The sequence below is a fragment of the Panthera onca genome, chromosome B4, assembly GCF_046562875.1.
Source record: "Panthera onca isolate mPanOnc1 chromosome B4, mPanOnc1 haplotype 2, whole genome shotgun sequence".
NCBI lineage: Eukaryota > Metazoa > Chordata > Mammalia > Carnivora > Felidae > Panthera > Panthera onca.
Window position 1 is genome coordinate 72,741,199 of NC_138345.1, and position 25,126 is coordinate 72,766,324.

The 25,126-nt window shown below is 36.4% G+C and overlaps 1 protein-coding gene across 5 annotated transcripts in view; it reads left to right on the forward strand.

Moving 5' to 3' along the window:
- The window catches only part of ARID2 (AT-rich interaction domain 2), a 178,395-nt gene that overhangs the window by 144,643 nt on the left and 8,626 nt on the right, over positions 1-25,126 (forward strand). For 2 of the 5 annotated variants that reach the window (XR_009617325.3, XR_009617324.3), the window contains exons 18-24: positions 5,207-5,345; positions 5,439-5,524; positions 7,255-7,378; positions 7,466-7,557; positions 20,823-21,253; positions 24,003-24,105; positions 24,943-25,044. Coding sequence is in view for 2 of the 5 variants with exons in the window: in XM_060657869.3 (XP_060513852.1) it covers positions 5,207-5,345; positions 5,439-5,524; positions 7,255-7,378; positions 7,466-7,557; positions 20,823-20,967 (586 nt within the window). In the remaining 3 variants the exon portion in view is untranslated. Of the gene's footprint in view, positions 1-5,206; positions 5,346-5,438; positions 5,525-7,254; positions 7,379-7,465; positions 7,558-20,822; positions 22,464-23,999; positions 24,106-24,942; positions 25,045-25,126 lie in introns of those variants that run through there. The other 3 variants (XM_060657869.3, XM_060657870.3, XR_009617326.3) reach the window with 2 other exon arrangements.

Genomic DNA, 25,126 nt, shown 5'->3' on the forward strand with positions numbered 1-25,126 from the left:
ACAGAGCCTGACTGCAAGTGTTTTAGCCTGAAGCTGCTGCTTAGGGTAGCTGGAATCAGGAAACTTGGACCTACTAAGTGCCTTATGCAAAATTTGTTCAGTTGAAACAAACAGCTAAAAGAAAAAGGAATTTGGTGAAGGGGGTTTAAATGAAGGAATAAAAATGAATCCTGAGCTTCAACTGCAGTTATTTATGTAAAGCAGGGAACTAGCCATTATATATTGTATTGATGATGTAATTGAAAATAATATGTATCTTTGAAAAATGGCCAGTGACGGGGAAAAAAATTGTCAGATGTAGTTACAGTAATAAATGTGTTAAATATTAATTAAATTGAGCATTGCTTTGCCAGATACTGTAAATTGAGTTCCTATCTTTTGTGAAAGTAATGAGGTCAAAGGGAAAATGTTTCTGTTGTTTTAGTTGGAATAGCATATATATTGTTACATGTAAGTATAGGGTTAATGGGGCACCTGGATGGCCTAGTTGGTTAAGCGTCCGACTCTTGATAGTGGCTCAGGTCGTGATCTTCCAGTTGTGAGATAGAGCCCTGCATGGGGCTCCACACTAAGCTGTCTCTCTCTGCCCCTTCCCCACTCACGTGCGTGTGCTCTCTCTCAAAATAAATAAACTTTTTTTAGAAAGGTGTAGGGTTCAGTAGAAAGGAAAAGATAGAAGATGCAAAAGAGGAGGTAGTTTATGAAGGAATATAACAGATTCCAATATATAGGTGAAGGAATTAACCTTGGAAATAGTCGCTACTTCTGGCCAAGATCCAAGGGAAGGGGGAAGTGGGAGTAATGACAGAAAATTTAATATAGAGAAGTTAAGGCAGTCTCCTAGAATAAACTTAAATTATTTCAGTAATTTGCCCTTTTTTTCAGACATATAACAATAAGGTAATATCCCTGAATTCACAGACTCACAGTATGCAGGGGAAGACAAACTCTGAAATAATCAGGTTGAAGTTTAGTGTTTAACAAAAGGTGAAAGGTTTGGAGCAGTTTCTGTGGGGAATGTTTTCAGGAGCAGAAATCATTAAAGTGAGTCGTAAGTAATGATGACAATCACTTACTAGTCGGGAGCATTAACTTGGAGGTGGACTAAACTTTATGGGGCAAGGCTTGGCAGTTTTGGAATAGTTGTGGACAAGGTCTCAGGGTAGGAGGTGAGTCATATGGGCAAGGTGAAAAGACAAGAGTCACTAGTGCCATCACTGACTGCTGTGACTACTTCTAGTGATCATGATAATAGCTCTCGCTTATTGTTGGCCTAATATTTGCCAAATGACTTTACGTGGATCATCAGATTTAAGCCTCATAACCACCCTGAAAGGAAGATTACCAGTAAGTAGAATGCGTTTCAGAAATGTTGCTTGCCCAGTGCTTCCATGTGGTTGTGCACATCAGGGGACCAGGGGGAGGGGAGTGCCATTCACATTGCACGTGTCAGATAATAGTAAAGTGTCTTAGTGAAAGGCGTTCTTTGAATTCATATAAATACACCATATAGGTGTAATTAAGTCACAGGGAATTTTTATTTTTGTTTGGATACTCTTTGATTTCTCTGGCTTCTTTAAATGAACATGTTTTTTTATTTTGGGTGGCAAGGGTAGGTTATTGATGGAAAGGTAGTAGTAAGGAAGATTGTTCTAGACACGCTAGTAAGCAGTAGTGGCATCCCACCTTTATTTTCTCCCCTACCCCATTCCAGAAAAATCCATAAGATTCGGAAAATTCAGTATCTGTTTTACCTTGAAGTTACATTTAAGCTTTAGAAATCCAGATATTCCATTCACGAACGTATTTGGAAACCTTAACTCCTTTCCGCCCTTACATGATCACTGCAGCCAACTCCATTCATAGTTATACTAGAACTTCACCTTGTACCATTATCAGTGAGTGGTTTGTATGACTGGAGTAGTCGCATAAATAGAAAATAGACTGAGGGGAAAGGTAGTAGATAAGAGGGAAATAATAGACTCTGTGCTGGGCAGGGAAAGTGATGAACACTTGAAACTCCCTGTAATCTTAAAACTGTATATATACACAGTTTTATATAGTTAGTAATTTAAGTTGGTTTCAAGAAGCACTAACTTTATCCCTTTTGCTGGTGACTGGTAAATTCATCAATTTTGTGTATTGTAAAAATTTAATGTACTACAGAATAGTTTCAATACAGGTATCATTTTGACTAGTGACTAGTAACAGTACATTTGGATTTGGGTGAATGTGTGTGTGCACATGCGCTTGCACAAACACCTTTACTTTTCCATTAATAATTTATAGTATTTAGGCAAAATCTTAAAAACATAATAAGAAATGCCTCCTGGTGACAATCATTAGATCTCCAGTCATATTGTGAGTACTAAAAATTAAAAGAACTTCCAAAAGTGAAAATGTACTTATTAACTTTAGTTTCACAATAAGCTCTTCTTTGTTGTTATATCCCATGACTAATTTTATAACTAGAAGTTTGTATCTTTTGTTCCCTTCACCCATTTTGCCCACCCATCACCCCCCACCCCTGACAACCACCAGTCTGTTCTCCTTGTCTGTGAGCTTAGTTGGGTTTTTTTAAGATACCATGTATAAGTGAGATCATAGAGTATTTGGCTGTCTCTGACTTATTTCACTTTATCTAATACCCTCTAGGTCCATCCATGTTGTCGCAGATGGCAAGATTTTGTTCTTTTTCATGGCTGAGTAATATTTCATTGCATATATGTACACCACCACCTTTTTTGTCCATTCATCTGTCAGTGGACACTTAGGTTGCTTCCATGTCTTGGCTTTTATAAATAATACTGCAATGAATATAGGGATGTGTATATCTTTTCTAATTAGTGTTTTCATTTTCTTCAGATAAATACCCAGAAGTAGGACTACTGGATCATATGGTCATTATATTTTTAATTTGTTGAGGAACCTTCATACTGTTTTCCATAATGGCTGCACCATTTTGCATTCCTACCAACAGTGCATGAACATTCCCTTTTCTCTGCACCATCACCAACACTTGTCAATGTTTTTTTTTTTTGTTTTTTTTTTTTCTTATACTAGACATTCTGACAGGCCTGTGAGGTGAAATCTCATTGTGGTTTTGATTTGCACTTCCGTAACAGTGGTGTTGAGCCCCTTTTGTGTACCTGTTGGCCATCCATTTATCTTCTCTGGAAAAATATTTATTCAGATCCTCTACCAGTTTTTTTAAATTATTATTTGAGAGAGAGAGAGAGAGAGCGCACCCGCCAAGCAGGGAAAGAGCAGAGGGAGAGAGAGAATGAATCTTAAGTAGGCTCCAAGCTCGGCACAGAGCCCGACGCAGGGATCAATCCATGACCCTGGGATCATTGACCTGAGCTGAAATCAGGAGTCAGACACTCAGCCAACTGAGCCGCCCAGGTGCCCCAAGATCCTATACCAGTTTTTAATTGGGTTATTTTTCACTATTGAGTTGCATGAGTTCTTCATATATTTTAGATATTAATCCCCTATTAGATATATGATTTGCACATACTTTCTCCCATTAAATAAGTTGCCTTTCCTTTGTTGTGCAGAAGCTTTTAGTTTGATGTAGTCCCACTTACTAAGTTTTGCTTTTTGTTGCCTTTGCTGTCAGTATCAAATCCAAAAAAATCATTGCCAAGACTGATACCAAAGAGCTTACCACCTGTGTTTTCTCCTAGGAGTTTTATAGTTTCAGGTCTTACATTCAAGTCTTTGATCCATTTTGAGTTAATTTTTGTGTGTGGTGTAAGATAGTGGCTCAGTTTCATTCTTTTGCATGTGGCTGTCCAGTTTTCCGAAAACCATTTATTGAAGAGACAGTCCTTTCCCCCATTGTATATCCTTGGCTCCTTTGTCATAAATTAATCAGCCATATATGTATGGGTTTACTTCTGGCCTCTTTATTTTGTTCCATTGATCTGTGTGTCTGTTTTTATGCCAATACCATACTGTTTTCATTACTGTAGCTTTATAATATAGTTTTAAGTCAGCGAGTGTGATGCCTCCAGTTATGTTGTTCTTTCTCAAGATTCTTTAGCTATTCTGAATCTTTTGTGTTTCCATATAAATTTTAAGATTGTTCTATTTCTGCAGGAAATGTCATTGGAATTTTGATAGGATTGCATTCAATTTGTAGATTGCTTTGGGTAGTATGGACATTTTAACAATATTAATTTTTCTAAGCCATTACAGCTTCACAATAAACTTTTGGAACATATTCATATAAATGAATATGAATGATATGATGATTTTTGACATTGTCTTTTATAATTCAATATTTAATTACTCTTAATTCAAACTTATTTATTTTAAAATGTCTGTCATCTCCTGAAGGATTACTAATTTGAAATATTGTATAAATACTGCACATTAAAAACTAGTTTATATATAGACATACTTTTATGACATGCGTAAAAAATCAAGTCTTAAGAGAGCTCTGCCATAAACTTTAAAGATATTCATTATGCAGATATTTGAGTTACTAATTAGCAATAGAAGGCTTTTATGTATTCTTTGCTGTCTGGATTCCAGTATTCTCTTTTCATTGCCATGTATTCTAATTAGTAAAGGAAAATAGTATCTGACTTTCTTCAGGTTTGTGTCCTTGGCCACTTACCCACTCAGACATTTGTATTGCTAAGCCCCCAGATATGTGAGTGAGTATAATGTTGGAGAAATGAGAGATGGACAAACAAAATGTGAATTCAACTAAAAAGCCAGACTTAACAAAATTTGTAGCATTTACATTGTTAGAACTAATATGCTGGAGTTTATTATATGTAATATGAAATCTAGTAAATGCTGAAACATTTTCTAAAGGTATAACAGAGTATGATATTTGTTTGTAAAATTATTTCTCTGTTTTGTTTTTAAAGTGATACTTTCTTTAAAGAGATTCTTAGCTGACTTTCATTGAAGGTAGGGATTTGCAAATGAGGCCTTTTTAAACTTAAAACAAATTACCAAAAGTCTTCAGTATAGTTGAATGATTTGATTTAGAAATGTAAACAGCAAAATTTTCAAAATCGTTTAAAAATACTCTTTGAAATGAACTGAATGTGAGATTTGCCTATACTATTTTGTTTAGTATTGCTGTATATTGATCTTGGGCTTTTGTATTAGTAGAGCAGGTTTTCTAATTTACAAAAGATGTATCCAAATGTCAGAAAATTTCTACCAATTTTATTTTTTGTAGGTGGTTTCAGACACCCTCACAGGTTTTCTACCATGCAGCAACTGAACATGGAGGAAAAGATGTGTATCCAGGGCAATGTCTTTGGGAAGGTTGTGAGCCTTTTCAGCGACAGAGGTTTTCTTTTATTACCCACTTACAGGTATACTTTCTTCCTAATACTATTTGGTCAGTAACTCCTCTGGTTTATTAAAGATCTTGATGCGTATCCTTTTACTTCCTCTTTCTCAAAAAGGATAAGCACTGTTCAAAAGATGCCCTGCTTGCAGGATTAAAACAAGATGAACCAGGACAAGCAGGAAGTCAAAAATCTTCTACCAAGTAAGGACCATGAGTTTACTTCCTCTTGTACATGCAAAAGGAAAAAGCAGGAAAACTAGGCAAAACAGAGTAACAATGAAAGACAACCTTATGCATTAGGAGACCAGAAACCTAGGTTCTAGGTGGAGCTCTGCCGTGACCCAGTCCTGGGCCCTGTCCCAATTGCTTAAATTCTCTAAACATCACTTTTCATATTGGCTAGACTGCATGCTCTGTTAATAATTTGTAACTGTAATGTTTTGATTCGAATTTGTAGACAAGTCATGAGAAGTAGTGACAGGTGATAGTTGAGAAATGCTTTGTAAACTGGAAATGTATGTATGGTTCTTTGTCCTTTGAGAAAATAGTTGAATATGTATTTGATAATGGCAAAGAGATTTCTTCTTACAACTTCTTCTCTCAGGAAAGACCAGGGTGTCATGTGAAGATTGTAAGAGTATACATATCACACTTACTATATGGTTATTCATTTACCTGTTATTTCATGAACACATACTTGTAATGCATGTGGTCAAGTTCTAGTTGGTTATAGATTCCCATAAGATCCTTATTAAATTTACATAGTATTTATCTCCTATTCTGTTTCTAACTGAGTCCTTTAGTTATAGATTCTGTAACCTAAATCATATGTTTAACTTTCAAAAATGTGAAGATAAGGGGCATCTGGATGGCTCAGTTGGTTAAGTACCCGACTCTTGATTTCAGCTCAGGTCATGATTTTGCAGTTCGTGATATTGAGCCCCACTTCAGGCTCTGCACTGGCAGTGCGGAGCCTGCTTGGGATTCTCTCTCCCTCTCTCTCTCTGCCCTTCCCCTGCTCTCTCTCACTGGCCCTCTCTCTCTCTCAAAAATTAATTTAAAAAAAAGTAGAAGTGCCAGAAATAGACCCCTACTACAGATGTGAATGAAACCTGAAGCACAGAGGGGCAAACTGAAATTTTCAAAGTCATACATGTAGTTACAGGGTCAGAAATAGACAGGGTTTCCTCATGTGAGAGTCCATTGTTCTTTCCACCATTGCCTCACAAGAATGCAACAGATAGTGATGCAATTTTTCTGCTTGGCCAAGGAAATCTAGCATAATTTGAATCTTTTATATAAAACCTATCTCTGCAGTCCCTCCATTCTCTATCTTTCATAAAGGACAGTAGAAATAAATCGAAAGGATTGATTGAAATAATCAGATAATGATGAAACAAAGTACTAGTGTGAAAACGTGGTGTTTAGCGTAATTCCTTACTACCATAAGGTTCTCTTTTCCTGGATGACCTATACCTGTACCAACACATTCTTAGGTGATATTATTGTACTCTTAGGTACTGTTTAGCAAAAATAACTCGCAACTCAAATTGTAGACTATTTTCTTTTCCGTTAAAATCTTCAAATTACATTCAAAATCTGAACTCCATAGCTCTGATACTGTGTTGTATTGATTTTGATTGCTTGTTTACCAGCACAGTAACTTTAAAGATGGACTACACTAGAACATCTGTTGTTAGCTTTAAAATTGATAGATTGGAAAATAAAAGACTGGAAACCTCACCCTGATACTAAGAGCCCCTTTGCCTCCGCTGACACAAAGTAAACAAAGTTAACGCTGGGCCATTGGAGCGTGTGTTTATCTGATATCTGGTTTCAAAGTAACCACCTGAGGGGTTGGCAGGTTGGTCATCCTTGTCAGTCTGTCTACAGCATCATGTTAACAATCTCTGTCTCTCTCCTCAATGTAGGCAGCCTGCTGTAGGGGGCACAAGCTCAACTCCTAGAGCACAAAAGGCCATTGTGAATCATCCCAGTGCTGCCCTTATGGCCCTTAGGAGAGGATCAAGAAACCTTGTCTTTCGAGATTTTACAGTAAGCAAACCTTGAAAGCCTTATCTGTAAAGGTGTGAGCACTGTATGATTTAGATCTTTATTCTTTTCTTTTCCTTTCTTTTTAAGGATGAAAAAGAGGGACCAATAACTAAACACATCCGACTAACAGCTGCCTTAATATTAAAAAATATTGGTAAATATTCAGAATGTGGTCGCAGGTGAGTAATCTGTTTTCTACAGCCAAAGTGAATTTAGATTATTTTACTTCTACATGTGAGTTAATAAAACTAGATAACTGTGTTTTATTCACTGTTTTTCTCATCAATTTTGTGAATATGTCCAAAAGCTTATGCCAACATCAGACCAACATGATTTCGAAAGCCAAAAATGTAGGCACACCTGGGTGGCTCAGTCAGTCGAGCATCCAACCCTTGATTTCAGCTTGGGTCATGATCTTGGGGTTTGTGGGTTCAAGCCCCACATCTGGCTCTGCACTGGCAGTATGGAGTCTACTTGGGATTCTCTGTCTCTCCCTCTCTCTGCCCCTCCCCCACTCACGCTATCTATCTCTCTCTCTCTCTCTCTCTCTCTCTCTCAAAATAAATAAATAAACTTTAAAAATAGATACATAAAAGCCAAAAAAGTAGACGTTGAAACAACTAGAAGGTGTTCTTTTAATTTGTTTTATTAAGTTAATCTTTCTGGCCATAGAATTCAGAGCAAAAAGTAGATTTACTAAAGGGAAACCTTAGGATCAGTTGGAAAGTGAATGTGTGTCATTTGAATCCAGTGGAATTAGAATGGAATTTAGTTCGGTAATTGACATTTTAATGAAGCCATCAAAGTTTAAAACTTACTTTCTTATGAACTTAAGCAAGAGGAAACTCAGGATTTTATAGATCTGTAGAAACTAGAATCAATAATTCTAAGAGAGCAAATGTGGAATGTTCTGTTGGTTACTTTTGGACTTTGTCTCCCTTGAAGCTTGTCTGTAATTTTCTAGAATTCCTACTGTGTTTTCAACTGACTCAGGCTCTTTTCTTGAGAAGTTGTCCTCTGAGGCATCCTGACTTCTAGTTAGGGACTTTTTCTCTGAGTTTCTCTCCTCTTAAATACTATTAGTCCTATCTCCTAAATATATCCTGAATCTACCTTAGTTCTCCCCACTCCCTGCATTTTGACCTTGCTTTGGTCCTTTTATATTTCTTACAGTAACCATCCAACTGGATTTTCCCAACATAAAAACAGTGGTATCAATTACAAAAGAAAAAGCAATGAATTTGAGTATATCAAACTTCAGTAAATTAAAGATGAAAACACTTAAAACTAAAGTTTAAAAAACAGTATTTGCAATGCCAGAGTTACTGTGTTTTAGTGTATACAGTGTTCTCACAGATGAATGAGAAGAATTCTTAACATTCAAAAAGAAAAATAAGCAGTTTTTCACAAAAAAAGAAATATGAAGGGTAGTAACCATATAAGAACACCAGCATCTTCTTCATTTGTGACATGGTTTCTTCTCCTTTTCTTACTGTATTTCCCTCTCCCTCTGTGGTCCATAGCCTGTATTTCAGTTCCAGCCTAACTAAGCCATGTGCAGATTCCTAATCGTGCTAGACGCTTTCACGTTGCACTTTGGTACCTTTTGTTCCAATACTTACCCTGTGGTGGTCTGTTGATTATCTGGAAACCCTTCATGATTCAGTTCAGGTAGCAGCTTTTGTGTGCTGCCTCCTGTGCCATGTTCCCCTGCCCCATAGCGTTTGTTCTTCTCTGTTCTTTTAACCTGTCTGTCTCGTAATATTTAATCTTGTGTTGTAAATAGTTTTTGTATGGCTTTTTTCATCTACTGACCTATGTGTAGACATTCTCTGATTAATCTTTGTGGCCTGAACACCTGGCACAGTACTTAACATGTGTAGATAATTTCTAATTTCTATTCGTCCTTAAGATTCAACTCAGGGGTTACCTCTTCCCCTCCTGACATCTTCCTCACTAGCCCACCTCTGACATCCCTCACGTCCACCTCACACATTGTGCTTTACCACCCTAGATGGTGAGATCTTTGAAAGCAGGGATTGAATATTGATTTTTCATTTCTGTGTCCTCCGTGCCTACCGTAGTGTTTGGAATGTAATAGCAATTCGATAAGTATTTGATTGATAGACACATGGAAGGAAAGAAGTCTCACAAATTCATTCTTTTCTGGAGTTCTAGAGATCTAGAATTTGTGTAGATAATTCGAATTCTAAAAGTAAATTATATGGGGTGCCTGGGTGGTCCAGTCGGTTAAGCATTGACTCTTGATTTCAGCTCAGGTCATGATCTCACGGTTCATGGGTTTGAGCCCCATGTCAGGCTCTGCACCGACAACACGGAGTCTCCTTGGGATTCTCTCTCCCTCCCTCCCTCTGTCTCTCTTTCCCTTCCTCCCTCTCTCTCTTTCTCTCTCTGCCTTGCTCCCTCTCTCTCTCTCTCCCTCTCTTTCTCTCTCTGTCCCTTCCCCGCTCTCTTCAAATAAATAAACTTTAAAATAAATAAAAGTAAATTTTACAACTTAGCATTCTACCTCATTCAAATTGCACATTCTTAGGCTTATAGCAGAGCCACTTTGGCTAAATCTAATATAATTATTGAGCCAAAGTTTTCATTTTGCTGTTTTTGTTTTGTTGTTGATAGTGTCATTTTCTATATAACTCTGAACTTTCCAAACATCTTCTGACATCTTCAGTTACTATGATCTTAGAATAGCAGAACCAAAAGAATTAAAACAATCCATTAAATTCTTACCGTTCACCCTCCCAGTCCAGGTTGAACTGCAGAACCTCACTCAGACATCTCCAGATGTAGATTTTGGCTTAGCAAGAATACTTACAGAATCTGGCAACCTATATATGTGAAAAAGAGAGTATAGGAAATCAGCTGCAAAAGATTATTCTCTGTTGAGATTTCCCATCTCTGGTGGAATAAGTAACAGGGTATGATTTTTTTTTAGACTAAAACCAACTCTGCAATAAGAAAATTGCAGGTTGATAGGAAGATATGTGGAAATTTACCTTCAGTCTTGTACAGTATACTGAACAGTATGAAATGTCAACGTTGTTAAATTTGAAGTGCAGAATCTAGTTGGAATAATGTAAAATGTTTAAATGCAGTTTATCTCCATTCTGATTAATTTTGAGCTCTGGAGTATTGCAATATATATCTCTTCCTTTTGATTCATATACCTTTATCAATAGAATATGTGGGTCTTATTTAATAATCAAATGGTACTTTTCTATATGCTAATAATGAAGTGAAAAAAGAGAATAATTCCATTTACAATATATCAGTCAAGTAAAATACTTAGGAATCATGTTAACCAAGGAGGTGGAAGACTTGTGCACTGAAAACTAGAAAACATTGCTGAAAGAAATCAAAGCAGACATAAATAGAAAGATATTCTGTGTTCATGAATTGGAAGACTTAATATAGTTAAGATGTCCGTACTACCCACAGCGATCCGCACGTTCAGTAAAATCCCTATCAAAATCCCAATGATATTTTTTTACAGAAATAGGAAAATCCATTCTAACCTTCGTAGGTGATCTCATGGAACCCTGAATAGTCACAGCTATCTTGAAACAGAACAAAGTTGGAGGACCCACAGTGTCTGATTTCAGAATTTACAACAAAGCTACAGTAATCCAAACAATGTATTACTGGCATAAAGAGAGACATAATAATCAATCAGTGGAAGAATAGAGCCCAGACATAAGTCCTGGCATATATGGTCAAATGATTTGCATTAGGGTGCCAGTTCTCCATTCAAGGAGAAAAAGACAGATGGAGCTGGGAAAACTGGATATTCACATGCAAAAGAACAAAGTTGAACCCTTACCTAACACCACATATAGAAATTAACTCAAAATGGATCAAAGATCTAGAAATAAGAGCTAAAACTGTAAAACTCTTAAAACATCTGAGGAAACTTCATGACATTGGATTTGGCAGTAATTTGTTGGATATGACACCAGAGGTGTAGGCAACAAAATGAAAAATAAATTGAACTTTATCAAAATTAGAAACTTATGCACCAGTGGACATTATTAACAGAATAACAGAATGGCAGAAAATAATTGCAAATTACATATATGATAAAACGGTTAAAATCTAGAATATATAAGAAACTCCTAAAACTCCACAACATAAAACAATCTGATTTTAAAAATGGGCAGGGGCACCTGGGTGGCTCAGTCAGTTAAGCATCCAACTGTTGATTTCAGCTCAGGTCATAATCTCAGGGTTTGTTAGTTCAAGTCCCACATAGAATCCCTACTTGGGATTCTCTTTCTCTGCCCCGCCCCCCACCCTTCCCCCACTCATGTGCACCCTTTCTCCCTCCCTCTCTCTCTGAAAATAAACTTAGCGAAAAATGAAATACAATAAAATAACAAAATAAAAATGGTCAAAGGACTTGAATAGACATTTCACCAGAGAAGATAAACAAATGGCCAGTAAGCACATGGAAAGATGCTCAACATTATTGATTGTTAGAAAAGCACAAATCAAACCACAGTGAGAGCCACTTCACAGTTATTAGGATGGTTATTATTTAGGGACTCAGTAGGTTGAGTGTCTGACTCTTGATTTCGGCTCAGGTCATGATCCTGGGATCATGGGATCAAGCCCCGTGTTGGGCTCCATACTAACTATGGAGCTTGCTTAAGATTCTCTCGCTTTCCCTCTTCCCCTCTCCTGAGCTGTGCTATCTCTCGCTCTCTCTGTCTCTCTAAAAAAGAAAAAGAAAAAGAAAAAGAAAACAAGTGTTGACATAGATGTGGAGAAATTGGAACCCCTGTGCATTGCTGATAGAAATATAAAATGGTACAGCCACTGTGGAAAACAGTATTTTGGTTCTTCTAAAAATTAAATATAGGATTGCTATTTGATCTAGCAATTCCACTTCTGGGTATATACACAAAAGAAAGTAGGGAATTGAAACAACTACAAAGGAATTTGGGGGGAAATGGGGAGTGACTGCTAATGGGTATTAGGTTTCTTTTTGGAAGGATGAAAATATTCTAAAACCATGGTGATGGTAGACAATTCTGTGAATATTCTAAAAAAACCACCGAATCGTACACTTAACTGGGTGATTTGTATGGTATATGAATTATATCAATAAAGCTATAAAGATTAATTTAAAAAATTAAATGGTAATATAAAGCTTATAATGGAATATAGTAGTCCTCTACTTATCTCCTCCTACCGACCTTCAACAGGGAGCTTTCAACAGTTCGAACTAATTTTTCTGGTACTTGCCTCCATATTTCTAAATAATATTCTTATGTTACTATTTCATAGTTTACCCGTTTTACACATTAACTGTTGATATTCTTTCTAAAGAATTGAATACTCTTAAAACCTCTCTTTCCCCTGCTTTTCCTTTGCTCATAACATTGTTACATCACAGTTTTCGGTTAAATCTTAAATCAGATATTGTCAGATTGTTTGATGCTCATCCAAGTGCTACTGTTATTAAAGTTTTCTTTCTTTCTTTGTATTTCTGGGGTTAATGATTGTCTTGCTTTTTGTTTAGCTTTTTATGGACCTAATGGTGATTTCTCTATATATTACAATTATTTCTCAAGCCCATATATAAGCTATCCAGATGCCCAAACACAGTTGTTAAACCTCTCTCACCTTTACATTTTTTCCCCTGCAGTCTAGACAGCTTGCTTTCTAAGCCTAGTACATAGCCATTCTCAGGAATTCCTTCAATATTGAATCCCTTTCTCTTGTATTCAAATTATTTCCTTTACTTGACTTACTCCCTCATCGTGCTAAAGCATATCCTCCAATATTAAACTCCACAGGTCTGAGAATGTCTTTAGCCTATTCTTACTCATGACAGTTTGGCTAGATTTAGAATTCCAGATTGAAAAGTCATTTTTTTTTTAAGTTCATTTTTTTTTGAGAGAGACAGAGACAGAATTTGAGTGGGTTAGGGGCAGAGAGAAAGAAGAGAGAGACACAGAATTTGAAGCAGGTTCCAGGCTCCGAGCTGTCAGCACAGAGCCCTATGTGGGGCTCAAACTCCGAGCTGTGAGATCATGACCTGAACTGAAATCGGATGCTCAACCGACTGAGCTACCCAAGCGCCCCATTTTTTTTTTTTTCTTAAAGTCTGTGAGGGCATTGTCTAATGTCTTCTAGCATTCAGCTTTGCTGTTAAGAAGTCTGTAACTTTCTGGTTCCCATTCCTGTGTTTGTGATCTATTTTCTCCCCTAGAAGTGTTCAAGATCTTTTTTTCCCCTTAATTTCTGATATTCTGAAATTCTATGATGTTGTGTCTTAGTGTAGGTGTTTTGTTGTTGTGATCATTGAAGTGGGCATTTCATTTCAATGAATCCTTTCAATCAGGAGATTCATGTCCTTCAAGATGGGAATTTTTCTTGAATGTCTCTTTTTATAATTCCCTGCCAACCATTGACCCTATTCCCCATTTCTGAACTTAAGTTTTTTGGATGCTAGACCCTCACAGATTAATCCTCTAGTTTTCTTTTCTCTCTTAGCTTTCATTTTTGTCTGTTTAATGTATTTCCTGGGAATTTCCTTGACTTTGTCATCAACTCTTGAATTCTTACTTAGCCTATCCTGCTTTAATTTCTAAGAGCTCTGAATGCCAGTGTTGCTGTTTTATAACACCCTGTTCATATGTTGAATACAATGCTTTCTCATCTCTCTGAGGATATCAATGCTAGGATTGTTAAATTTTTTTCTGTTTCCTCCAAATTCTTCAAATAAAGGACACAATAGTGGTTCAGTCTGTTGAGCACCCAACTCTTGCTTTCGGCTCAGGCTCAGGTCCTGGGACCAAGCCCTGCGTTGGGCTCTGAACTGAGTGTGGAGCCTGCTTGGGATTCTTTCTCTCCCTCTTCCCCTCTTCCCTGTGCTCGCTCTCTCTCTCTCTCTCTCTCTCTCTTTCTCTCTTCTCTCTCAAAAAAAGTAAATTCCTCAAATGAGCATTCAGGCTTCATGTTTTAAATTAAGAATAAAATATCAACATGCTAATCGGAAGCTCTGAGTATGTGATCTCCACTTGTCACTGGTGATTGCCATTTTTGGTGATCCCTAATGATCCAATTTGTTTATTAGAAGCTCTTCAAATATCAGTCTCTAAAGAGAGATTTTGTTTCTCCAGAGAAGAATCTCTGATTTTCTTGCCTTTGGAGGTGGGCAGTTTGGAGGAGGGTCAATGTGAAATCCTGTGTTCTGGAAACAGAATGGGAGAGGGGAACCAAGAGGACCTCATTTTTGTTCAGTTGATCCCTCACCCTCCGGTAGTCCTAAGCTTTTCTGGTTTATTTCTTCAGAAAATTTTCTTTAAATCATTTTGGTACCGTTTTGGGAAGGACAGAAGAAAAAACTCTGTCAAACTGCTGAGTGTCTTAAATTGTGTTGACTAATGCTACTTACAAATTATTTTTTCTTATCTATTAAGTATATTAAAGTGACACAATGTTTATCCTTTGTAAAACATAACAAAATAAAAACCTTGAAATTTGAAATTGAAAGAATACCATTTTATACAACAAAATGGGCATATTTTGTTTATCTAGTGAGTGCTTATTTCTTTAAAACCCCCAAAAGTAGAAGATATTAATTTATATCAAAAATGAAATTGTTACAAGGCACCTGGCTGGCTCAGTTGGTGGAGCATGTGATTCTTGATCTTGAGGTTGTGGGTTCGAGCCCCTATGTTGGATGTAGATACTACTTACAAAAATAAATAAATAAATAATTTAATGAAAAAGAAAGAAAGAAAGAAAGAAAGAAAGAAAGAAAGAAAGAAAAGAAAGAAGGGAAAGAAAGAAGAAAAAAGAAGTTGTTACCTTAAAGTCATCCTGGTGATTTAAAATTAATCTAAGTTTTATCCATGTGACATAATAATAAAGAATACTTTTGGGGCGCCTATTTGGCTCAGTCAGTTAAGCATCTGACTTCAGCTCAGGTCATGATCTCGCAATTTGTGGGTTTGAGTCCTGCCTCAGGCTGTCTGCTCTCGGCATGGAGCCCGCTTCAGATCCTCTGTACCTCTCTCTCTCTCTCTCTCTCTCTCTCTCTCTCTCCCTCTCCCCCCCCTTCCCCACTCACACTGTCTCTCTCAAAAATAAACTTTAAAAACAAAGTAAAATATTTTTTAAATAATACTATTTTAAAAATAAATTTTTAAATATTTTTAAACTATCAATTTGAAAAAATACTGTAATTGGTGAAGTTTTTGAAAGTTTTTTTTCTTTATCAAAATATTCATCAATATAGGAGGAAAACGATTTGATCCCACTTTGTAAGTTTTTTATTATTGAAGTATAATGTAAGTGTTTCAGGTGTATGATACAATGACTCAACAATTCTGTACATTACTCAGTGGTCATCAGTATAAGTGTACTTTTCATCCCTTTAACTATTTCACTCATCCCCTCACCTACCTCCCCACTAGCAACCACCAATTTGTTGTCTGTATTTAAGGGTCTGTTTTTTGTCTCTTTTCTGTTTGTTCATTTGTTTTGTTTCTTAAATTCTACATGAGTGAAATCATATGGTATTTGTCTTTCTCTGACTTTTTTCACTTAGCATAATACCCTGTAGGTCCACCCATATTGTTGCAGGTGGCAAGATTTCGTTCTTTTTATGACTAATATTCCAGTGTGTGTGTGTGTGTGTGTGTGTGTGTGTGTGCATGCATGTACTTACACCACATCTTTGTTAGCCATTCATCTATGGATGGACAATTGGGTTGCTTCTGTATCTTGGCTATTGCAAATAATGCTGCAATAAACAGGGGTGCATATATCTTTTCAAATTATTTAAGTTACTTTAAAAGTTTTATAGGACTTTATTTCTTTTCTAGAAAAAATTGTAGAAATTTCATAATTCATTTAAAAATTTGTTTAGGACCACCTGGTTGGTCGGCATATTTGGTTTAAGCATCCAACTCTTGAGTTCAGTTCAGGTCATGATCTCATGGTTCGTGAGTTCGAGCCATGCTGTCAGTGCAGAATCTGCTTGAGATTCTCTCCCTTCTTGGCTTTCCCTCACTAGCTTGCATGCATACACACGCTCGCTCACTCAGAATAAATAAACGTAAAACAATTTGTTTAATCAATTTTTTAAATAAATCATACCTAAAATATGAAAAGCAGAAGTGTATAAAGCTCCATGAACCATCACAGAGTGAACCACCCATATAACGAAACATCCAAGTTCAGAAATAGAGGAGGGATGCCTGGGTGGCTCAGTTGGTTAAGCTACTGACTCTTGATTTCAGTTCAGGTCATGATCTCAGTTCATGAGACTGAGTGCTGCACTGGGGCTTTGCGCTGAGTGCAGAGTCTGCTTAAGATTCTCTCTCTCTCTCTCTCTCTCTCTCTCTCTCTCTCTGCCCCTTCACCCCCCCCCACCCCAAATAAATGAATGAACATTAAAAAAAAAAAAAAAAAAAAAAAGGAGGACCAGTATTGCAGAGCCCCTTTGAGTCCCTACTGCCTTTATCCCATTTTCCTTGGTGGGATCACTATCCTGATGTTAACCATAGAATTTTACCTGGTTTTAACTTTATATAAGTAGAATCATACGGGATATATTCTTTTGTGTTATCTTCTTTACTCATCTTTTTTGTGTGTGAAATTCATGTTACATATAGCCGTACATTGTTCATATTCTTGCAGTATATGATTCTGTTCCACGAGTATACTCAAATTTGTTTTTTCCATTCTACTTTTGGTAGGCTTATTGGTTGTTTTCAGTTTGGGGCTATTAAAAATAGTGCCACTGTCGGGGCGCCTGGGTGGCTCAGTTGGTTAAGTGTCTGACTTCGGCTCAGGTCATGATCTCACAGTTTGTGGGTTCGAGCCCCAAGTCGGGCTCTGTGCTGACAGCTCGGAGCCTGGAGCCTGCTTCGGATTCTGTGTCGCCCTCTCTCTCTGTCCCTCCCCTGCTCATGCTCGGCCTCTCTCTGTCTCAAAAATAAATAAAAACATTAAAAAAAAAAAATAGTGCCACTATGAACATTCTGTACATGTTTTTGGCCATATATGTATATATTTCTATTGAACTTTTAAGAATGATTGGTGATTCAGAGGATATTACAACTTGAATACATAATGCCAAACAATTCGAAAGAGATTTTATCAGTTTATGCTCCCTCCAGCATTGTAGGAGAGTCACAGTTGCTCCACATACTTTTCAACATTTGGTATTATAATTTTTAATTTTAGCCATTTTGGGGGCTGTGTACAGTATGGAAACTACATAAAAGTCAATATCAAAATAGCTAAAAAACATGAAAAAATGCCCAACTCCTTAGTCCAGTGTTATTTCAATGAAGGCACCAAGTTCTTGGGTTATCTCAATGATGGTTGATTTTTTTTTTTTTGTGACATTTAATGTGAAATTTTTCACACATAAGGTAAACTTGGCATAATTTTGCAATGAACACCTATATACCAGTCACATAGCCTTTTTTTTTTAATGTTTATTTGTTTTTGAGAGAGAAAGAGCAAAAAGTGGGGGAGGGGCAGAGAAGGAGGGAAGCGCAAAAACCCAAAGCAGGCTCCAGGCTCTGAGCTGTCAGCACAGACCCTGATGCGGGGCTCAAACTCACGAACCATGAGATCATGACCTGAGCCAAAGTTGGACACTGACAGAACCACCCAGGCACCCCTCACCTAGCTTTTACCATTGACTTTTTACTATGCTTTTCTTACCACATAACTGTCCATCCTTCCACTCAGCATCACTCTGTAGAAAAAAAAAAAAATTTTAAGTTATAATTAAAAAGAAATAGCTGCTTTTATGGAGTGATGACACATTCAGATGATAAGCTAAATATTGCCTGCTTTCACTTAATGAAGGGAATAAAACTTTAAGCATAGGGGCGCCGGGATGGCTCAGTGGGTTGAGCGTCTGACTTCAGCTCAGATCATGATCTCATAGCTCATGAGTTTGAGCCCCGCGTCGGGCTCTGTGCTGACAGCTCAGAGCCTGGAGCCTGCTTTGGATTCTGTGTCTCCCTCTCTCTCTGCCTCTAACCCACTCACATTCTGTCTTTCCCTCTCAAAAATAAACACTAAAGAAAAAAGTTTTTAAAAAAACTTTAATCATACCTAGAATATAATTTTAATTTTCAAGTCCTCTCTTAAAAAAGCAGGCATCTTATTCCTCTCCAGCTGTTTTCTGACATGATCTGAATTTTTATTTAGTTTTATCTTAATTTTGTCAAGGACACTTAACATGAGATCTGACCTCTCAACAAGTTGTTAAGTGTATAATACCTTATGGTTGACTATAGGTACAATGTTGTACAGTGTATCTCTCAAGTTTATTCATCTTGCTTAACTGAAACTTTATGCCCATTGATCCTCATTTCCATCTTGCCCCAGCCCCTGGCAAACACCATTTCAGTCTTTTATTCTGTGAATTTGACACCTCTAGAAACATCTGAGTTTTCTAAGCATGAACGAAGCTTGATACAGAATTATGCCTGGCAGTCTCCTATGTTTAGAAAGGTACCATGGAGAAAAGTCAAACAGTCCGATGATCTTGCTAATTCTGCCACTACTGTTTAGCTAGAAAGTCATTTCAGTTTTGGATGCCTGAAGATGTCCTCAAGTTACTCATCTGTAAATTGAACAGGTTAAGCTAATTGTTTCCCATATTCCTCCTTTTCCTACAATATATTAACATTACTGTGTGCAGAACTATGTATTATTTCTTTAAAAATACAGAGTTTTGGGGGCACCTGGGTGGCTCAGTTGGTTAAGCTTCTGACTTCAGGTCATGATCTCATGCTTTGTGGATTCAAGCCCCATATTGGGCTGTGTGCTGACAGCTTAGAGCCTAGAGCCTGCTTCAGATTCTGTGTTTCTCTCTCTCTCTCTCTCTCTCTCTCTGCCCCTCCCCTGCTTACACGCTGTCTCTCTCTCTCTCTCTCTCTCTCTCTCTCTCTCTTTCTCTCTCAAAAATGAATAAACACTAAGAAAATTTAGAGGTTTGTAGGCTTTGTTTTTGTTTTATAGATTCCACGTATTAGTGAAATCATATTTGCTTTTCTTTGACTTACTGTACTTAGCAAAATACCCTCTAGGTCCATCCATGTTGTTGCAAATGGCAAGATCTCATTCTTATTTTTCTTTCTTTCTTTCTTTTTTTTTTTTTTTTAATGATTGAGTAGTATTCTATTGTGTGTATATACCACATGTTTATCCATTCATCTGTGAATGGACACTTACGTGCTCCCATACCTTGGCTATTATAAATAATGCTTCAGTAAACATAAGAGTGCATGTATTTTTTGAAATTAGCTTTTTCATTTTCTTTGAGTAAATAGTAGTGGGATTACTGGATCATATGAATTTCTATTTTTAAGAAATTTTTTTGAGGAACCTTACATATTTGGTAGAATTCACCAGAGAACTACTGAGCCTGGTGCTTTCTGTTTGGGGTGGTTACTTTTTTTTATTATTATTCAATTTCAATCTTGAATAGATTCAGATAGTCTGTTTCACTTTGTGTGACATTTGGAAGCCTATTTTTCTCAAGGAAGTGGTCTGTTTCATCTAGAGTTTCAAATTTGTGGGCATAGTGTTATCCATTTTCATTCTTTATTGCTTTTAATGTTCATGGGATCTGTAGGGATCCTTGGTACCTTTCCTCTTTCATTTCCAATGTTAGTAATTTGTATACACACTCTTTTTTTCTTAGATAGCATGTCTTAGAGACTCAGTGATTTGGTGGTATTTTCAAAGAATCAGCTTTTGGTTTCATTGATTTCCTCTTTTCAATTTCATTGATTTCTTCTTGAATTTTTTCTTCTGCTTACTTTGAATTTAATTTGCTATTCTGTTACTAGTTTCCTAAGGTGGAAACTTAGATTATTGATTTTAGATCTTTTTTTCTAATAATATGCATTCAAACAATGCTATAGATTTCCCTCAAAGCACTGCTTTCACAGCATTCCGCAACAGATTTTACTAAGTTGTATTTTTATTTTAATTTAATCTTGAATATTTTTAAAATTCTTTTGAGATTTCTTCTTTGACCCATGTATAACTTAGTGTTACATCATGTATTTGGGGATTTTCCAGTCACCTTTCTTTTATTTCTGGTTTCATTCCATTTTGGTCTGAGAGCTGACCACATTACTACCAGCATTCTTTGAGCCATCTTTTATACATGTGGCTTTTCAAAGTGTATTAAAAGCAACAGTATATGGATGTGGTAAACACACTTGTTCACTGAAAATCACTACATAGATATAAGGAAATCTGTCGTGCTTAGAAACATCTTTTATCCACGGAAGTTCATAATGTATTCCATTCACTAAAGGGAACACATTTTCTCAATGAAATAAAACTTAAAATCTTTAAACTCGTAAAATCCGTAAGAAATCATCACTGACCTTGGATACTGACGAACTTCTGTATGTTTTTTTTCCAGATTGTTAAAGAGACATGAAAACAACTTATCAGTGCTAGCCATTAGTAACATGGAAGCTTCCTCCACCCTTGCCAAATGCCTTTATGAACTTAATTTTACAGTTCAGAGTAAAGAACAAGAAAAAGACTCCGAAATGCTGCAGTGAAAAATAATTCCACTTCTCTAGTGGGGACTCAAAGTCAGATACATTTCACATACTGTTACTGAAGAAAGCACCAAGTCTTAATGGAACAGAGACCATAGAATGAATTATTTTATCTCCTCCCATGATGCTGAGAGGAAGCTTCGTATTCTGATCTCTGAGCGAATCCCTTTGTTCTCTGTTTAAAAAAAAAAAAATCTAAAAAGAAAACGAAAAAAACTGCTGTGGGATTGTCAACCAGCTTATCTGCAGGATGTCTCTCAGATCTGATAAATCCTGATGGAAACTGGTATGATCAGAATTCAGTACCATCCACATTGGAATATACATGGAATATTGTAAAACCTACATGAGCAGATGAAATAGAAGCATTAAATATTTTTATCTATATCCAAAAAGGAGCACATTTTTATATTTACAAAACCGTTTAAGCTGGTTTGAATAATTAAAAAAAAAAAAATTTCAGCACACCTATACCCCCTGATCTCAGAGGGGGCCACCAATATCTAGCTATGGATTGTGTGTTTTGTTTAGAAATCAGTAGCTTGGTTTTCTTACTTGAGCCAATATATTTTCACTTATTTATTATCATAAAAATTTACCAGTCTGAATAGATCTTGTAAATATTTGTGAATAGAATGAACACCTTTCATGCCACTGCAGCCACTGGAAATACATTCTGTGGTGTCCTAGAAGCATTATTGGTAGGTTCTAAAGTTTTCTAGACTTTCCTGTCAATTGTAAGTAATTGTGATATATTCTACGCAGTGGATGAATGTTCTTTAAATTTGTGTAAATACTTCTGCAAAGGTACTGATGCTGTAAAGTCAAAACAGTTTTGTGGAACTGTGATTTTTTTTCTTTTTTTTTCTTTTTTCTTTTTTTTCTTTTTTTTCTTTTTTTGTTTTGTTTTGTTTTGTTTTGTATTATACACCTTGTAGAACTCATTTTGCTGGCTGAAAGAGTATGGAATAATATATCTCATGTCATTTTTGTAGAAGAAAAACTATTTGAAGGTATTTTTTGGTTTTCCCTAACATGTATCCACTGTAAACGTTTGTCATGTGCAAGCTCAGAGCTTGGACAGAATTTTTTGTATTTGTAAATTGGTTTAAATACATGGAATTTTATACAGGTTTTCTCCTGTGTTATATATGCATTATGTGCAGGTATGATATTTTCTTCACTACTTTTTCTATCTTAATATAGTGTGGAATTTTATTGTATTATTCTTCCATTCTTAATACTGTACCACATTCCTGCTCAGAAACTGCTCACTTCCTTAAATTGTCTTTTCCCCCAGCGTGAAATGTATCCATTTATAACTGCCTATTGCCTGTTCTATTAGCATCCAAAAATGTGGAAGGCCTCCCAACCACCATTTCTGCTGTGTCCTTAGGATGTGCAGTAAAAAATATAGACCTAACAGTTTATGTTATAGAATGGCTTTATTTACTTTGGTGACTGTTTATAGTTTTTAAATAAAAGACTGAACATTTTCTTGAGTCTTTCATTTCTGAGTATGCTTAAAACATTCTTTAAAAATATAGAGAGAATCCCAAATTTAGCTGAAAGCAGGGTCCAGTCACCTATTTAATTATATATCGATTTTTAATTCATTAAATAGAGAACAGATAAAAGAGATCCTTTACGTGACAAATTTGCATGAGATAGGAGATTGAGAGTATTTTCCATTTGTTACAATGTAAAACAAACCCAGATTATTATTTGATACTGTGTTTCTTGGAGTGTTGGTTCAGAACCACAATGCACCCAAATCTTCAACTTGAATTTAGGAGCAGATTCTTAGAATAAAAGGATCTTAGTTTGGATATATATACAAAAAAAAAAAAATTTAATAGTTTGATTCAACTAGTATCAACGGAAATTCTAATTTGTCCCTGCAAGGGGGACCTTGGCGCTGCACTCTGCCATGTGCTAATGAATGCTTCAGAGACTTTTTGTCCAACATTAGCCACGATCATTTCCTAGGGTTGTGGGGTTTATTCTTGGCCCACCTCCCGAGATTGGGGCTGCCAGCAGACGCCGCAGAGATCATGCAGTAACACTAAAATGAGCCTTGTCTCCCCCACACTTGTACGGCTCCCAGTTGTTGGTATCCGTTGGCCAACATTCATTGTCCTTGCCTAAAAATCTCAAAATTTCCTAAAATAATCTTGTGTAAAATGAGTGTTTGTTTTAAAGATACATTTCTTTGCAAAATAAGGAACTGCGATGGTAATTGGATCGGAAAGAGAAGAAACTCCAGGTTCAGAAAAATGGTTTTCGTATTCACTCTTCTTCCACCTCATTGGAACTGCATGCGTGCTGTAGCTCTAGCTTTTGTGCTTTGATATGGAAATATAAATATGTCTGTAGCCCCTCCAAGCGTTGGTCTCAACAGAGAATTTTCTAAATGTATTTGACCTAATGAAACCAATTATGGCTTCCCACTTAGGTTTTCTCGTATAGCTTTCTAGAACTATATAATGAAATAACGTGGACTTTCTGGGTAATGGAATTAAAGTGCTCTTGCACAAGAAGTTCTTCATAACCCTCTCATTCATGAAAAGGTGCTCCTCGCTAGACAGAAACTTGCTGATTTCCAGTATTGTTATTTTGTCTAAAGTTCTGTAAATACATGCTTTAATGTTATCTTTGAGAAATCTATGTAAATAATATAGTCTACAACATAGAGACTGTACAATTCTGTGTTATATATGTGCCTAGTGCTCTGTTGGCACTCAATAAATTTTAAGTAACAAAATTGATAATCATATAGCCAAGGCATATTTTTCTTCCAAGCTCTAGACAGGATGTGACTATATACTAATGAGACTCCGTAATACAAGCCACACGTGAAAACTCGTCTCATTACTTTATAGTCATGCCATGTATGTTTTTTTTAACCATAAAATGACAATAAAAATGATTTTTTAAAATGAGATTGTTTTGGATAAGTGACTTCTGTCCTGATCTTAATCACTGTGATTAAACATCAAACAAAGAAAACATGATGTTCTTTACCACCCAAGCAGAAGCTGCTAAGAAGCACAGCAACAGGATGATCCCACTGCCAGATGGCCCCTGGTCACGTTTCTTAAGTACACCTCTGGAGTTGATTACAAAAGACCGAATGGGGTATGTTATTTTTATGCAAATTACTTTATACTGGACACTGCTGTTCTTGAAAAAATGTTTACTATCTTAAGACCTTTCCATATTGGTATGTCAAGAGCTTTCACATCCTTTTCTATAGCTATATAGTATATAGTCCATTGTATGGCTGTATGATGATTTATTATTTGAACCCCTTATTGATGTACACTTGTTTACAGACTTTTAATTACGCCGGTCCCTAACATTTGCTTAACACAATTCCTCTGTCATTCACCGTGCTGTGCATTTTACACGTATTGTCTGGGTCTTCACGAAAACCCAATGTGATAGCTGATGTTACAAGGGGGGACTTAGAGGGGTGGGATGAGTAAGTACCTTGACCAAGGTCATATGGCAAGTAAGTGGAGCTGTTTAACCAGCACGCGTGAAGCTAATTGTAGAGAGTAATTAGAATTCTTTCCAGGAGGAGTCAGACATAAGACACTTATTTTTTATGCAGACCCTTTTGTTTGTATTTGCTGCATTGTTTATAGTATTTCCTTCCTATGCATTGTGTTGTCTTTTTAAGATTTTCCCTAATTCCTCAGATTTTCTCCCCCAAGTATTTCATTCATTAATGTGGCATCACTTAACTTCTTAGAGCCAGAAACTTTCTGGGAATTCCCTTAACAAAGGAACATTTCTAAGACTAGGGTTTATGGTAAATTGAAAACAAAGCTTCCAACCAACAACTATCTACTCTGGTGTATAACTTGAACAACTGATAGCTGATTCTTCTGAACAAAGTTACTCAAAACATTTCTAGGATGTTAATAGGATTTTTTCTCTCTGTTTATACCTCCCTTATATCTCATTCAGCTTGAGTATTGATGGAGAACTTCTGCTGCTCATTTGGAAGATTAAGGAGACAGTCCTGCTCTGAGGCTGAGACAAGCTTCCAAATGCTCACCAGTAACAAAGGTAAAACATGGGCTAAATGAGAATTATAAAGTGTTTTGGGAGTTCAGTCCTGTGGAAGGCTTCATTTGATTGATGAGTGGGA